Genomic DNA, 14,889 nt, shown 5'->3' with positions numbered 1-14,889 from the left:
CCTCTGCAGTGCATCATCCTGCACCTGTCTCCCCAGCCCTCCCACCACCTCCCAGCCTTGGAACCAACTATACTTTCACAATATTCAGAGTAACTGGAGAAATAAGCAAACACAAAGTCAATGACCAAAAAAAGACATAAAGCAGCAGCCAAGAAGGGCAGGCACATGGGGGTGGGAGGTGACAAAATCTCTCATGCTCAGGCACTACAGAGGCGCAGACAGTGGAAGGGGTAAGTGGCAGGCAGGCGGAACAGAGACAGGGCAATGAATAGAAGAGACAGGTGACCCATCACCCTTGCCCCCAAGCACTCCACGACCTAACTGGCAGGCTCCTGGCATGAGGCCTTTTATTTCAACAGCACTCAGTGGGCCCGGCCCACGTCCTGTCACAGTCCCCAGATGTGAGACTGGTCTTCCCTGGTAGGTAAGACACAGTTCTGTTGGGTAAGTAGCTCCTCCCTCGATTCAGGGGGAGCCCCCTCCTGGTGATGCCTTTCAAAAGCGAGGTGACACATGGAGGCCCTGCCTCTGACGCCCAGGCTCACACGGTCCACTTCAGACATCTGCAGACAGAGAGGAAGCCCAGGATGAGGAGAGAGGCCTGGGGAGGCTGGGGGCTGCGGGGAGGAATGGGTGAGGCCCCACACTCACCTGGTCTCCTGGTGGGTGCCCAGGCAGCGCACGGTGCAGTACCGGGCACCACAGCTGACGCAGGTGTATGGGGAGGGGAAGCCGCAGACAGCACAGAAGGGGCGCTGGGGCCGTGATGGGGGACCCGCACAGGCTGTCAAGTAGTTGGGGCCCTCAGCCACACTCAAGTTCTGCAAACGGGACAGGCTCTATGACTCCTTTGCACACGCACACGACAAACACATGCCAGGGCCCAGGCTCTCCACAGGCCCACCCCTTCCCTGGGGGTCCTCCCAGGCTGGCTTCCATCTCACCTGCTCCTCCAGCAAGGCCTGAAAGTTTTTTCGGAAGCGAAGTTTAAAGTGATCACCTCGAGTTTTCTTCTTTTTCTTTCCTAGGGGTCAAGGGCAATTAGTTGCTTGACGCTTGCCAAGGAAGACTCCACCTTTCTGTGGCTGGTCACTCCCAGTGCCCACGTGCTCTCCTGGGTGCTGAGTCTGCCCCTCTCCTCCAGCCTCCGCCCCTCACCCTACTTCTCCAAGCCCACCCAACTGTCACTTCCATACCCCAAACCTCAGAGCTCATCTACTCCATCTTCTCCAGCCCACACAGGAGAGGAACCTGAGGCACATAAATAGAACACAGCTGCTCACAGCCACAGGACCAATCACCAGCAGGGGCAGAAGGGGCTTCTGGGTCCTCCACAGCCCTGACCTGTGCAGATTCTTCCCCCTCGTTTCAGCCACCCTTGTCCCACCACCCATCCCACCCTCTGCCTTCTACCTGCCTCACCAGTGTCTGCATCGTCATCAAACTGAGGCAGCCTCTTGCCCAGCTGGGGCAGTCCTGCGTGGGGGTCATCCTGGAAGTTGTCATTTTCCAAGGCTTCGAGCTGTCTGTTGATGCGACGCTGCCGGGCTGCCCGGTCCAGCACCCGCCGCTGCCCAGGGTCCTGGGAGCGGACTAGATGGAGCAGGGCAAGCAGAGTTATGGGGGGCACAGAAAAGAGAGAAGCTGGCGGCCTCGGCATTAGGTGGTGTGTGAAAGATGCCTCTGGGGTGGGGAGCCACAGTTCTCTGATCTCATCAAAATCACCAAGCCCTCGGCCCCCCAGATCTTCTCCTAGGAGGGCAGCCCTCTGCCTTCACTTCCTTCCCAGCGGGCTGTGACCATTTCAGTCTCTCATGCTTGCTGTCAAGCCCTTCAACCTAGCCCTTCCTCCCAATCCCAGACCCAGTCGGTGAGACCCCCCTGGAGACATCTTGCTGCTGGCAGAAGCAGGAATCACACGAACGTACAGATTTTGGAGGCCACTATGCACTCAGGGCTTCCAGGCCCTACTGGGACCTTAATGCATGTAGCCTTACTGCTCAGCAATCTCATTTCCTACCCCAAAGGAGTCTGAGTCCGTCCAGATGTGGACATGCCAAGCTGTCAGCCCACCAGCAAACAGGATTCCAAGTGGAAGCATGCCCTGCCCCACGCCCCACCACTAAACCCAACCCTTCACCCAACTCGAGTTCCTCCCCTCCCTCCGGCATCGCCAACCCTTTCTCCTCAGTTGGCACATTCCCTTCAACAGAAAAGCCTGATGCACTCTCATGGGTCTTCCCACCCTCACAGCTACACTCCTTTGAGAGTGGCCACATGATGTGTCCTCATCTCTCATCTGTTCCTCAACCCCATCAATCTGACTCCTACCTGACCAGCTGGTGGGAACCACCCACCCTCAGGGCACTGGTGACCTCCTAAGGTCAACTCCAGTGTGCATTTCTAGACTCCTCCTGATTCCAGCTCCCTACACCCTGTGACTGTGCTGACTACCTTCTCTGGGTAAAAAAAAAGAGCTCCTTTGTTTGCCTCCTTGACAGGACTCCAGTCTTCCTCCTCCTCCAGGTCTGGCAAAGTTTTCCAGTTGGCTGCTCTCCCTGTCTCCACGAAGGTGGCTGTCCCTCTTCTCTCACTCAGTCCACACACTCTTCCTGGGATTTCTAATCCAAGCACAGGGCTCTATCACCCACAAGCAAATGACTCCAAAGGGATTCTTTTCAACCCAGAACCCTCTCCTCAGCTCGGGAACTGGCTGTGCGGCTGCTACAGGAAACCACTTGATGGCCCCACTGATGCTGCCCCTCAATATTACAAATCTCCTCACCTAAAGTCTGCTTCTCCTCCTGCAGAGTCTAAGTGAATGGAACCATCTTTGCAGATGTCCAGACCAGAAACCTAGGAATTATTTTAAACCTCTTTCCTCATTACCATATCAGCTGTTCACCAGGTTCTGATAATACTACACAAAATATCTCTTTACTCAATAAATATTTGTTTCAGTGCCTGTGAACCATAATACTAATAGCAGCAGCACCAGTAGCAAAACCTTGCCAGGCACCTATTATAAGCCAGGTATTAACTAAGAGCTTTGCATAAACTGAACCATTTAACCCTTGCAACAATCCTATGAGATAGCTATCATCATCCCCAGTTAAGAAATAGTCCAGCCAGGCGCGGTGGCTCACCCCTGTAATCCTAGCTCTCTGGGAGGCCGAGGCGGGCGGATTGCTTGAGGTCAGGAGTTCGAAACCAGCCTGAGCAAGAGCAAGACCCCGTCTCTACTATAAATAGAAAGAAACTAATTGGCCAACTAATATATATAGAAAAAATTAGCCGGGCATGGTGGCACATGCCTGTAGTCCCATCTACTTGGGAGGCTGAGGCAGCAGGATTGCTTGAGCCCAGGTGTTTGAGGTTGCTGTGAGCTAGGCTGACGCCACGGCATTCACTCTAGCCTGGGCAACAAAGCGAGACTCAGTCTCAAAAAAAAAAAAAAGAAATAGTCCAAAGTTCACATTGCTTGTAAGTGGCATAGCTCAAACCCAGAACTGCCCAGCATTGAAACTCATGATCTTGATCACCATACCATATATACACTGTCCTCCTTCCACGTGCCAGGTGGTGCCCTAGGTTCTGGGAATGCAAGAGCTTACTGACTAGAGTGGAACACAGACAAGTCAACAAACAAGCACAGTACACACAGTATATGCTAGGAGAGGGAAGTACAAAGTGCTACAGAACATAAGACTGAAACACCTAACTTGGCCTTAGGACAGTCAGGGAAGACTTCCCAGAAGAAGGCAAATCTAGGTTAAGCCCTAACTGATGAATAGCCTGGTTGGGGAAGAGGGCAGAGTTTTTCAGGCCTCGGTGCCAATATGAGAGAAGGCTTGGATGGGAGACTGTGGTGACTTCAAAACATTCAACAAAGTTCAGTATATATACTGAACTGGTGCATAAAGTGGGGGAGGGGAGGAATATAAAAGAGGCAGATCATTAGGAGTCTTAATTGCCTAAAGGAATTTGAATTTGGGGATTTTATGATGAGAGTGATAGATATCCAGTGAGGGGTTTTACGAAAAGAGTGACATTATTGGATTTACTGAAAATCAATCTGGCACAGTCCCAACCCTCATCTCTTTTTATCTGGACTATTCAGTAACCCAAACTAGACTTCCAGCCTCTAGACTTGTGCTATACATATAATAAGGTAGCCACTAGTCACATGTGGTTATGTAAACTTAAATTTAGATGAATTACGATCCAATAAGTGTGTGCTTGCTCACTCCTGTAATCCCAGAATTATGGGAGGCAGAGGTGGGAGGACTGCTTGAAGCCAGGAGTTCCAGACAAGCCTGGGTAACATAGTGAGACCCTGTCTCTAGAAAAAAACAAAAATAAAACAAAAAACCAAAATTTTAAATAAATAAATGAAAAGCTCTCCAGTCTCCAGGTGATTCTCATATACAACCAAGGCTGCAAACTGTAGTCCTAATTTATCTAAAGTCAGCCCAATTCCAATGCTAGTCTTTCTGCACAGGCTGCTCCTCACCCCAAGAAATTACTGAAGTTGGAATATTCCCATCAGACAGGAAGGCTAAAATAAAAGTCTGGTCAGCCAAGCTTCTGGGATAGCAGATGATATTATCATTTTAAAAAAAATTAATGTAATCCTAGCATTCTGGGAGGCCGAGGCAGACGGATCGTTTGAGCTCAGGAGTCTGAGACCAGCCTAAGCAAGAGGGAGACCCAGTCTCTACTAAAAATAGAAAGAAAGTAATTGGCCAACTAAAAATATATAGCCGGGCATGGTGGTGCATGCCTGTAGTCCCAGCTACTCGGGAGGCTGAGGCAGGAGGATCGCTTGAGCCCAGGAGTTTGAGGTTGCTGTGAGCTAGGCTAACACGACAGCACTCTAGCCAGGGCAACAGAGTGAGACTCTATCTAAAAAAATTAATAAATAATTAAAATTTAAAATTCCTCAGCTGCACTAGCCACATTTCAAGTGCTCAACGGCTACATGTGGCTAATACCCCATATTTAACAGCACAGATTAAGATCATTCTCATCATCCAGAAAGTTCTACTGGCTAGTGTTCTAGTTCCTCCAATCCGTCCTCTGCACTAAAGCCAGAACTGCCGTTGTAAAAGATAAATTTGCTTTGGTCACTCGCTTGCCTTAAAAGCCATTGATGGCTTTTAAGCTACCTCCATAAAACTCCTCAGCAGTGTATATAATGCCTTTCAAAATGTAACCTTTTCCCAGTCCTCCGGCCCTTCTTATTTCTCTGCAAGCTGTAAACTGTGAACTTGGCTTCCTAAGCGATTTGCCTTTTTCTTCTTGCCTTTGCTTGTACGGTTCCCGCTGCCGGAGAGGAGTTCCCGTGTAGGTACTCCAAGCGGAATTTTAATTCGACTTTTAAGACTCAGTTAAAGCGTTTTTGTTCCTTTTCCTTTCGCGCCTTCCCGGTCCCCGCCTTCCCAGAGGTTGGCTTGGGTGCTACTCCACCCGCACCCGCACTGTGCGGCCTCCCTTTGCCATAGCGCCTATCACTCTGAAATGCGGTGGTAAGTCTGCGTGTCTGTCCCCCATTCCACCCCGCCCCCGCCCCAGGAAGCCAGTTCTCGGATAACTGGGATCTTTCTCCTGTCCATCCCCTGCACCCAGCCTGGACCAGGAGTCAATAAAACGTGGTTTGGGGGCTGCCTCAATGACAGAACCCGAGGGTTGGGAAAGGAATTTGAGACGAATAACTGGGTGAGAAAATTCTAGGCCTGGTTTGGACTTGCGAAGACTACAGGGGCGAACCGCTGGGGGTTCACATACCCGAGGCTTTCTTCTCCACCATTTGCACAACACAGCTGCCGGAAAAGCTTACTGCGCACGCGTACTAAAACCTACGGCTTAGGTGGGGCACCATCACTTCCGGTGGCACGTACTCTTGCGCGTGCGCAGAACGACTCCCCACCGCTTAGACTCCTTACGTAATGTTTCCTTGGAGACAAGAAAGCTTTCCGCCATGTTTTATAGGGGCAAAACTTCCGGCGTCAGTGTGGTTGTGTAAATTTTGTGGGTCACTTTAAAGAGGTGGTGCCAGAAGTCTTTCGAAAAACGTTATTTTATTTTGGTCCTTCTGAAGATGCCATCATCACAGAGGCAGCCCCTGAAGCTTCTCTCGAGGCAGTAGAGGTGGTGGGCTGGACTGTTAAAGAAAATGGCAGGCTTTAGTGGACAATCCTATAGGTCCCTGGTGGCCCTCTGCCGAAAGCTCAATCCCCTAGCTCCCCTCGGCCCCGATCCTGTCGCAGACTCCGCAGCCTTCTGCCTCCCTGCCTCCCCCGTTCCTCCACTCGTCCCTGCTCCGCGCGCCCCTAGCGCCTCGCTCTTCCGCCCGGCTGTGCCTGGCAGGGCTGTGGCAAGGACCCGCCTCCGCGTCCCGCCAGACCTTCTGCGAGGGGTCACTTCCCACTTCCCCTCTCCCGGTTTCAGTTTCCACATGTGTCAGGTGGGCAGAAGGCCCGGCTGGCTCGGACCCAAGCCCGGGTCTCCCGCTAGCCTGCCCGAGCCCCCGCCCACCTCCGTCCCCGGCTGGGCGCCCGGGACAATCCTCGCCTTGTCTGCGGCGCCAGCATCTCGAGTTTTCTGTAGCCTCCGGATACGCCTTTTTTCCAGGGCGGAGCCCCAGCCCTGCTCCACCTCGCGGCGGGCCGCACACAGCAGCCCGGGTTCCTCCTTCCCCAGGGTTGGGATCCAGGCGCACAGCTGAGCCCGGTGCGGACTGTCCCGACCCGCTCTCCGCCATGGCCCCGTCGGGCCTGGGATCCCAGCTCCTGCTGCCGCTGCTGCTGCTGCTGCGGCCGCCGCCTCCTGCCGCCTCAGCCTCCGACCGGCGCCAGAACAACAGCCCCGTCAACCCAGGTGAGAACTCGGAGGGCCGGCCGGGCCGAGTGGGCGCCAGACTGACGTGTCTGCCTACCTGGTCCGAGAGGGGGCCAGGGGCTCCCGACAGTGTCCAGCCTCTGCCCTGCCCAGCGCGCTCCTTAGGACTGAATCTCGCGGCCCCTCTGCCACTCTCCACCCTGAACTGGGACTTCCAGCATTCCCGTGCGAACTGCCCCCGAATTCCATGGTGTCCCTCCCACCCCGCTCTCACTGGGGTCGAAGTGACCAGGGGTGGAAAGAGTTTAAGAGGGAATGGGAAAGAAGAGAAAAGCGATGGTAGTAGAGTCAGAGGGAAGTGGAGGGCGCCTACGGAGAGCGAGACAGCAAGACACGTGGGGCACGGAGCTGGGGGGAGGGTGGGTCCCAAATGCCAATTCCTGACTGGTGACAGAGAAGCTGCTGGTGATCACCGTGGCTACAGCTGAGACGGAGGGATACCAGCGTTTCCTGCAGTCTGCTGAGTTTTTCAACTACACTGTGCGGGTGAGGATGGAGAAAGCCCTCAGGCCCCTGGGAAGAGGTCCCCTCAGGAGGAGTGGGCTGAGGGCTGGATGTCTGGGTCACCACGGTGAGCCTGGTCAGGAGCTCCCCCAATCTTGTCTGGCTGAGCCCTTTCCTGGCATGACGGGTCTCCCCCACAGACCCTGGGCCTGGGAGAGGAGTGGCGAGGGGGTGATGTGGCCCGAACCGTTGGTGGAGGGCAGAAGGTCAGGTGGCTAAGGAAGGAAATGGAGAAATATGCAGACCAGGAGGATATGGTCATCATGTTTGTGGACAGGTAAAGGGGCTGGGGCTGGGGAGAAAGAAAGGGGAACATGAGGAAGGGTAAGGATGCTGAGGTTCCTAGTGGCCTCCTGCTCATACTCCCCTTCCATGCGTAGCTACGATGTGATTCTGGCTGGCAGCCCCTCGGAGCTGCTGAAGAAGTTTGTCCAGAGTGGCAGCCGCTTGCTCTTCTCTGCAGAGGGCTTCTGCTGGCCCGAGTGGGGACTGGCAGAGCAGTACCCTGAGGTGGTCACAGGGAAGCGCTTCCTCAACTCTGGTGGTGAGTGGCATAGTCCCCTAGGCAGATGGGCCAAGAGCAGTGGGGCATGGCTCTGTTCCAAGTGCCTGAGGGCTGGAGAGGGTGTGGGGACAGACCTGTGGGACCCTGGGGGTCTTGGGGTCAACACCTCCCCTTCCTACCAGGATTTATTGGCTTCGCCCCCACCATCCACCAGATCGTCCGCCAGTGGAAGTACAAAGACAACGATGACGATCAACTCTTCTACACGCGACTCTACTTGGACCCAGGACTGAGGGTGGGGAGGCGCAGAGAAGTGGCAGCACCCTGCAGCCATGTGGGAGTGGGGGCTGGATGGGAGAGGACGGTTGAAGGGGAGTGGGGAAAATGTGAAGAGAAAGAGAGAGATGATGTCTTCCCACCCCTCTTCAATTCACTATCCTGACTCATCCTATCCCATGCAGGAGAAACTCGGCCTTAATCTGGATCATAAATCCCGGATCTTTCAGAACCTCAACGGGGCTTTAGGTGAGGAGGAAGGCCTTGGGAGGTGGGCGATGAGAAGGTCCTGAATGAGGAGGGGCACCTGGTGGAATTGGGCTGGGTACAGCTTACCTTTATGTTAATGTCATCAAACACCTGGGTGGCTCAGTGTGTGCAGTACCCTGTGCTCATGGTACTAAGAGCCAAAGCAGCAGAAGCTTGCCCAGCCGAGGTACCAGGCGAGGGCTTTGCTTGTGTGCCTTCATTTAACACAAGGAAGGTCCCTGGTTAGGGACCCGGTACAAAAGAGAAACTGACTCCCTAAGGGACTGTGACTCACCCCAGCTCACACAGGAAGTAGGTGGTGGAGCTCTCCAGGGTAGCCTGGTCAGAAACTGAGGGCTCCTGCCACCACAGAGCCCCAGTCCAGCATGACACAGGCATCCTTTTATCCTCTGGAGAAATTGAGACCCTGTATTTGGAAGAACGTGTTGCTTGGCAGCTCCCAGAGAAAAGGAGTCTAAAGCCTGGCCTTCCTTCCCCAGATGAAGTAGTTTTAAAGTTTGATCGGAATCGTGTGCGAATTCGGAACGTGGCCTACGACACCCTCCCTGTTGTGGTCCATGGAAACGGTCCCACTAAGGTGCTCCCAGTGGCCCCCTCCCCTGCCCTTCCCCAACCATGAGACACCTGCAACCCTTCTGAGACGTTGGCCCTCCCCAGCTCCCACAGCAGAGGAACTGGGAGAGGCTCTCCTTCTTCTTGCTGCTCTGTCCCCACCTGTCCCCTGACCCCTCACCGCTGAGCCTCTACAGCTATGCAGGTCTCTCCCCAACAGCTCGAGCTGAACTACCTGGGAAACTATGTCCCCAATGGCTGGACTCCTCAGGGAGGCTGTGGGTTCTGCAATCGGAACCGGAGGACACTCCCGGGGGGGCAGGTGAGGGGCTGCCAGGGTGGGGCATGAGGTCACTGGAGGCAGGTGCAGGCTGAGCACACTGGGCATGGGTGGGGGCAGAGCTGATCAGTCCCTCGGGCCTGGTGGGGTGTTGGTGGCAGAGGGAAGGCTCAGGCTCTCCTCTGAGCCCCCTCATGTTGTGTCTTCCAGCCTCCCCCCCGGGTGCTTCTGGCTGTGTTTGTGGAACAACCTACCCCGTTTCTGCCCCGCTTCCTGCAGCGGCTGCTGCTCCTGGACTATCCCCCTGACCGGGTCACTCTTTTCCTACATAACAACGTGAGACACCCTCCCCTGTGGACCCTCCCAGGGGACCCTTCCCCTGTCCTGATCAGAATTCCTGCCCCTGATCCCAAACTCCTTCCCTCCCACCTCGCACCCCCACTTCCGTCTGGTGCCATCTTTCTGCCATCTGCCCTATCCCCAGGAGGTGTTCCACGAGCCCCACATCACAGACTCCTGGCCACAGCTCCAGGACCACTTCTCAACTGTGAAGCTGGTGGGCCCAGAGGAGGCCCTGACCCCAGGAGAGGCCAGGGACATGGCCATGTGAGTGGGTGCTGGGCAGGGAGGGAGCCAGGGAGGAGGGTGGGATGGAGGGGTTGCCACCCACTGCATGGCATTTGCCTCACCTGTCACCTGGCTGGCCCCTATTGACCTCTGCCCTCTCACTCTCGCACCCCACGTGACTGTCCCCTCCATTGCCACTAGCAGAGGACCTGGGGATGGGGGCTTTCCCCTGATACTACTGTGGGGGCCCCTACCCCCGACTCCTGCCCGTGGCAGCTTCTCTCTGTGGGTCTGTCACCTCCAGGGAGAGTTGTCGGCAGGACCCTGAGTGTGAGTTCTACTTCAGCCTGGATGCTGATGCTGTCCTGACCAACCCACAGACCCTGCGCAGCCTCATTGAGGAGAACAGGTTGCTTGTCCCCCTCAGCCAGGGCGCCCCCGTAGTCCCCTGAACCCCACTCCTTCCAGGGCATGGGACTCCCTGAGGCCTGCTCCCCTCTGCCGGCCCTCACGCCCACCTGTCCACAGGAAGGTGATAGCGCCCATGCTGTCACGCCATGGCAAGCTCTGGTCCAACTTCTGGGGAGCGCTGAGCCGGGATGAGTACTACGCTCGCTCCGAGGACTACGTGGAGCTGGTGCAGAGGAAGCGAGTGTGAGTCCTGCCCGGCTGGCAGCCACCCCTCACCCACCCCTGCCTAGCTGGGACCTATGCAGCCCCCACCCGCTTGCTCACAAGTGTCCAGGCCACTCACCGGTCAGATGTCTCTCGGCTTCGGGTGGTCCTGACCAGTCATGCCTGACAGGATGTAGTGGACCTTGAGTCTCAGGGACTGCGATGTCTCCAGAGAAGGACTTCCTGGGCAAAAATTGGGGACAGCCCACTTCACTGACCCTGGTGTTGGTGCCTCCAGGAGTGTGTGGAACGTGCCCTACATATCCCAGGCGTACCTGATCCGAGGGGAGACCCTGCGGGAGGAGCTGCCCCAGAGGGAGGTGTTCTCAGGGAGCGACACTGACCCGGACATGGCCTTCTGTAAGAGCCTGCGGGACAAAGTGAGTGGCGGTCAGGCCTGGGTGCAGTGCCTGGGGGCCGGGTGCTGGGAGGCACGGGGCAGCCCCCTGGCGTATCCCCCATAACCACCACCCTCCCACCCCAGGGCATCTTCCTCCACCTCAGCAATCGGCAGGAATTCGGTCGGCTCCTGGCCACCTCCCGGTACGACACAGACCACCTACACCCTGACCTCTGGCAGATCTTCGACAACCCCCTTGTGAGTCAAGCCTCACTGAAAGCCAGCATGTCCCTCACCCTCCACCCAACACTGCCTGGGCTGGGAGTGAAGGGACACCTGTCTGACATGCTCTGACCCCTGCAGGACTGGAAGGAACAGTACATCCATGAGAACTACAGCCAGGCCCTGGAAGGACAGGAGATTGTGGAGCAGGTGAGCCAGCTCAAGACCCCCCCACCTAACCCATAGCCAGGGCCTCTCCCCAAATCCTCGCCGACCACCTGGATTAGCAATTTTTGCCCTGAGCTCCCTGATCAGGCAAGCTGGAGGCAGAGCTGAGCAGGTAGGGCTCCAGCCCCACCTTTGGCATTTGACAGAGGGACTCCTCTTGCCCCTGTGGCTGCAATCATATCTTTAACAAGGGATGTGTTCATGTAAAGAAGTTTAGAAACCACAGTCCCTGCACCCAGGTCTCTGGGACCCTCCTGCCACCTGTGCTGTGCCACCCTTGGCCTAGCCGGTCCCCAGCTACATTCATCCCACCTTCCCCCCTCCTGCTAGCTGTGTCTCGCATCCCTGTGCCTCCTGTCCCCTTCCCCTGTTCAGCAGCATCACCCCAGCCCTGTTCTTCCCTGCTCCATCCTCAGCCATGCCCAGACGTGTACTGGTTCCCGCTGCTGTCAGACCAGATGTGCGACGAGCTGGTGGAGGAAATGGAGCACTACGGCCAGTGGTCAGGAGGCCGGCACGAGGTGGGGGCTGGCAGAGAGAGAGAGGGGCCCCCAGGAGGAGGGAATGCATGGTCTGGTCCAGGAGGAAGGAAGTCAGGAGAGTGGGAGCAGAGAGGACCCCCAAAGTGGAATCGGCCCCTGGTGGTACAACTGCAGTCATTCATTGAAGAAATATTTACTTGGCCACTGTCCTAGATGGAGCCGTGCAGTGAGGACTTGTGCCAGTCGGGCTCTACCTTCTCACAGACAGTAGCGGCCACCCCGCGTCTAAGGCTGTGATGGGCAGCCCAGGTGCTATGGGAGCTACAGGGCGGCCTTGGCCCAGACTTGGATGACCAAGGGGTCAAACAAGGTGACAACTTAGCCGAGACTTGAAGGGCCAGTACCAGTTAGTGAAGCTGAGAAGGAGCAGAGAAGACTATTGCAGATGGAGGGAGCACAGGTTTTCAAGCCTCAGAGTGAGAAGGGGGAGGAATCCGGCAGTGCTACTAGGGAGGTCACACTCCGAGAGTGTGGGGTGGCTCAGTGCCCACTGGACACAGGATTCCAGGCTGGCTGGAGGCTACGAGAACGTGCCCACCGTGGACATCCACATGAAGCAAGTGGGCTACGAGGACCAGTGGCTGCAGCTGCTGCGGACGTACGTGGGGCCCATGACCGAGAGCCTGTTCCCGGGCTACCACACCAAGGTGGGCCGCCCACCTGCCACCCCTGCCCCCACCACCCGCCACACCCAGTCCTGGGCTGGAATCCCCCACAGAGCTCTTTCAGCCCAGTAGGGTCTGGGGCCCTTGTATCTCCATGGCATCCGGTCCCCAGCCATGACACTGCACAGGGGCCTGGGGAGGTGAGCAGCCAGGCTGAGACCCCGTTAGCCATGAGGCCCTTCCAAGGCTCTCTTCCCAGATAGGGCTGTCAGCTCCCCAGAAGACCCCCGGACCTCCCGGCCTTCCCTGTAGCCTCTTCTCTCGTGTCCCCCAGACTCGGGCAGTGATGAACTTTGTGGTCCGCTATCGTCCAGACGAGCAGCCCGCTCTGCGGCCACACCACGACTCATCCACCTTCACGCTCAATGTTGCCCTCAACAGCAAGGGCCTGGACTACGAGGTACGCCTGCCCCTCCACACACTCTTGTCCTTGAGCTCCGACATCCCCTCAGAGCCCCTGCACCCTCTCCTCAGCTGCCTCCCAACCTGTGCCCCAGCCTTTTCCTATTTCCCAGGTATTTGGGGGGGTGTCACCTCCTAAATCCCTTCCTCTGGGTTTCCCTTGTCTGCGGATACCCCGGCCCACAGCTGCTCTCCCCCCTTGCCTGGCTGCCCCTCCCCCTCCTACCTGTGCACTCCCCAGGCCTCATGTCTGCCTACCCCATTTGTCCCCTTCTCTTCCCAGGGAGGTGGCTGCCGCTTCCTGCGCTATGACTGCGTGGTCTCCTCCCCGAGGAAGGGCTGGGGCCTCCTGCACCCTGGCCGCCTCACCCACTACCACGAGGGGCTGCCCACGACACGGGGCACTCGCTATATCATGGTGTCCTTTGTCGACCCCTGACACTCAACCACTGCCAAACCTTCCCTGCCATTGTGCCTTCGTATGGGGTATGTGACCCCAATCTGGGAGAGGGGGTGTGTCCATCTCCTCACTTCCTGAGTGTATGTTCTCTTTGCCTGGAACTGAATGTGTCACCATAGCTCCCAGCACACAGCCCTCTCAGGAAGCTCCCTCCCCCCCCCTCCCCTCAGCCCCCAAGAGTTCATAGGGACAGGGCTTCTGGGGGTTCCCCGTGTGATAAATTATTAAGGTTCCTCAGTCTCCCTCCCAATAAAGGAGGATTTTTAAATCTGGAGTTCATTTGTCATCTTTCACCTCCTATTGACTGACTCATCTCTCCTCCTGCCAGTCAGAGTAGGGGACCATGGAAAAGGGAGAGAAGAGGAAAAGGGAGGAGCAGGATGTTCCTCATGCGGGTACCTAGAAGCTTCCCTCCCCTTCCTTCCTCCAGCTGGGGAAACAGGAGGAGGCCAGAACTTCCCAGGCTAGGCTCAGATGAAACACCACCCCGTGCCCAGCCCTAAGGCTTCTCACTGGTCTATTCATCCCTTGATAGTGTGATCTTCCCTGGGTGAAGGGTGAGGTGGCACATGCCTGGGCTGGGGTACAGGGACTGGCTAGAAGAAGGAAGCAAGTTTTCTAATGAGGGTCCTGTCTGCCACCTAAGCTGCTTGTGGGCTGAGCTCAGGAAAGTAGTCCCACGACGGGTGTCATCCTCAGGAAGCTTCCTAGATGGTGGGAGTGACAAGTGGCCTGGAGGAGGAAGGGACAGACCTCCTTAGAGCAGGTCTTGTGAGGCACCAAGTCTTGTCTCCCTTCCTTGGTCTCCTCCAGCCTCGCACTGAACACTGAATTTATCTCTCAGCTGTTCCCAGGCGTCTTACCATCCACTGCTAGAGTCCCCTTCTCCCTCCCTGCCACCCAGCCTCCAGGGCCAGCCTCCTCTGGGAAGCCCACCCTGTGCCTGGCTGGGCTGCCTGTCCGAGTGGATGCAGCGTCTTTCTGGCCAGACTGAAATCCATCCCCCACCGCCTTTGTCACCTACCCTGTGGACGGCAGTTGCTAAGCAGGGACAGGAGAAAACTCCTCTTGGCAAAGTGTCCTCCCTCAGAGGCTTGAGCTGCCCCACAGGCTTGGACCTCGGAGGCCAGGCCCCAGACTGAGGGGTTTTCAAGCTGTTCTCCCTTGTGTGGGGAGCGCTGCCCTTCGTGGTGTTCCTGCTCCCTGGGGCCTCCCCCCACTGTCCCAGACCTCCATTCGCCTGCCCCTCAGGAGGCCCAGGCCCTGACCTCCACAAAGTCAAACACCTTCCCTCAGGCTCCTGGCCACACCCCTGGTTTTGGCCCATTGGTCCTAGCCCTGTGGACTCAGGTTGCCATGAACCCATCCTTCCCCAGCTCCCGTGGCTCCAGTGTGCAGGCGGCAAAGGAGGTGGGAATGGGGGCGGCACCAGGGACAAGGGTCAGGGCCAGTGGGGTGGGTCAAACGGGGGGTTACTTGAAAGCTGAAGGTGACCCCTGTG

General features: G+C 56.7%; 2 protein-coding genes across 3 annotated transcripts; one reads left to right on the top strand and one right to left on the bottom strand.

Moving 5' to 3' along the window:
• Window positions 1–330: 330 nt before the first annotated feature.
• Window positions 331–5,945, bottom strand: ZNHIT1 (zinc finger HIT-type containing 1). The gene is made up of 5 exons (XM_012759225.3): window positions 5,788–5,945; window positions 1,423–1,593; window positions 945–1,024; window positions 652–821; window positions 331–563 (listed from the first exon to the last, which is right to left on the bottom strand). Exons 1-5 carry the CDS (start codon window positions 5,807–5,809, stop codon window positions 542–544), a joined length of 465 nt encoding a protein of 154 aa, XP_012614679.1. The 5' UTR covers window positions 5,810–5,945; the 3' UTR covers window positions 331–541.
• Window positions 5,946–6,060: 115 nt separating this feature from the next.
• LOC105868206 (multifunctional procollagen lysine hydroxylase and glycosyltransferase LH3) lies at window positions 6,061–13,662 on the top strand. Of its 2 annotated transcripts, XM_075995359.1 has the most exons (20): window positions 6,061–6,150; window positions 6,703–6,879; window positions 7,295–7,386; window positions 7,545–7,681; window positions 7,785–7,948; window positions 8,092–8,204; window positions 8,371–8,434; window positions 8,935–9,032; window positions 9,228–9,329; window positions 9,498–9,623; window positions 9,772–9,893; window positions 10,159–10,263; window positions 10,383–10,508; window positions 10,768–10,909; window positions 11,014–11,127; window positions 11,233–11,301; window positions 11,736–11,840; window positions 12,362–12,508; window positions 12,801–12,926; window positions 13,212–13,662. In XM_075995359.1, exons 2-20 carry the CDS (start codon window positions 6,762–6,764, stop codon window positions 13,365–13,367), a joined length of 2,226 nt encoding a protein of 741 aa, XP_075851474.1. In that variant the 5' UTR covers window positions 6,061–6,150; window positions 6,703–6,761; the 3' UTR covers window positions 13,368–13,662. The 2 variants fall into 2 exon arrangements, with proteins under 2 accessions (XP_075851474.1, XP_075851472.1); XM_075995357.1 differs by lacking the exon at window positions 6,061–6,150 and having other exon boundaries at window positions 6,630–6,879.
• Window positions 13,663–14,889: the final 1,227 nt, after the last annotated feature.

Source organism: Microcebus murinus, chromosome 19 (genome assembly GCF_040939455.1).
Source record: "Microcebus murinus isolate Inina chromosome 19, M.murinus_Inina_mat1.0, whole genome shotgun sequence".
NCBI lineage: Eukaryota > Metazoa > Chordata > Mammalia > Primates > Cheirogaleidae > Microcebus > Microcebus murinus.
The sequence above is the reverse complement of the archived record's forward strand: the minus strand, read 5'-3'. Positions and strand labels throughout refer to the sequence as shown.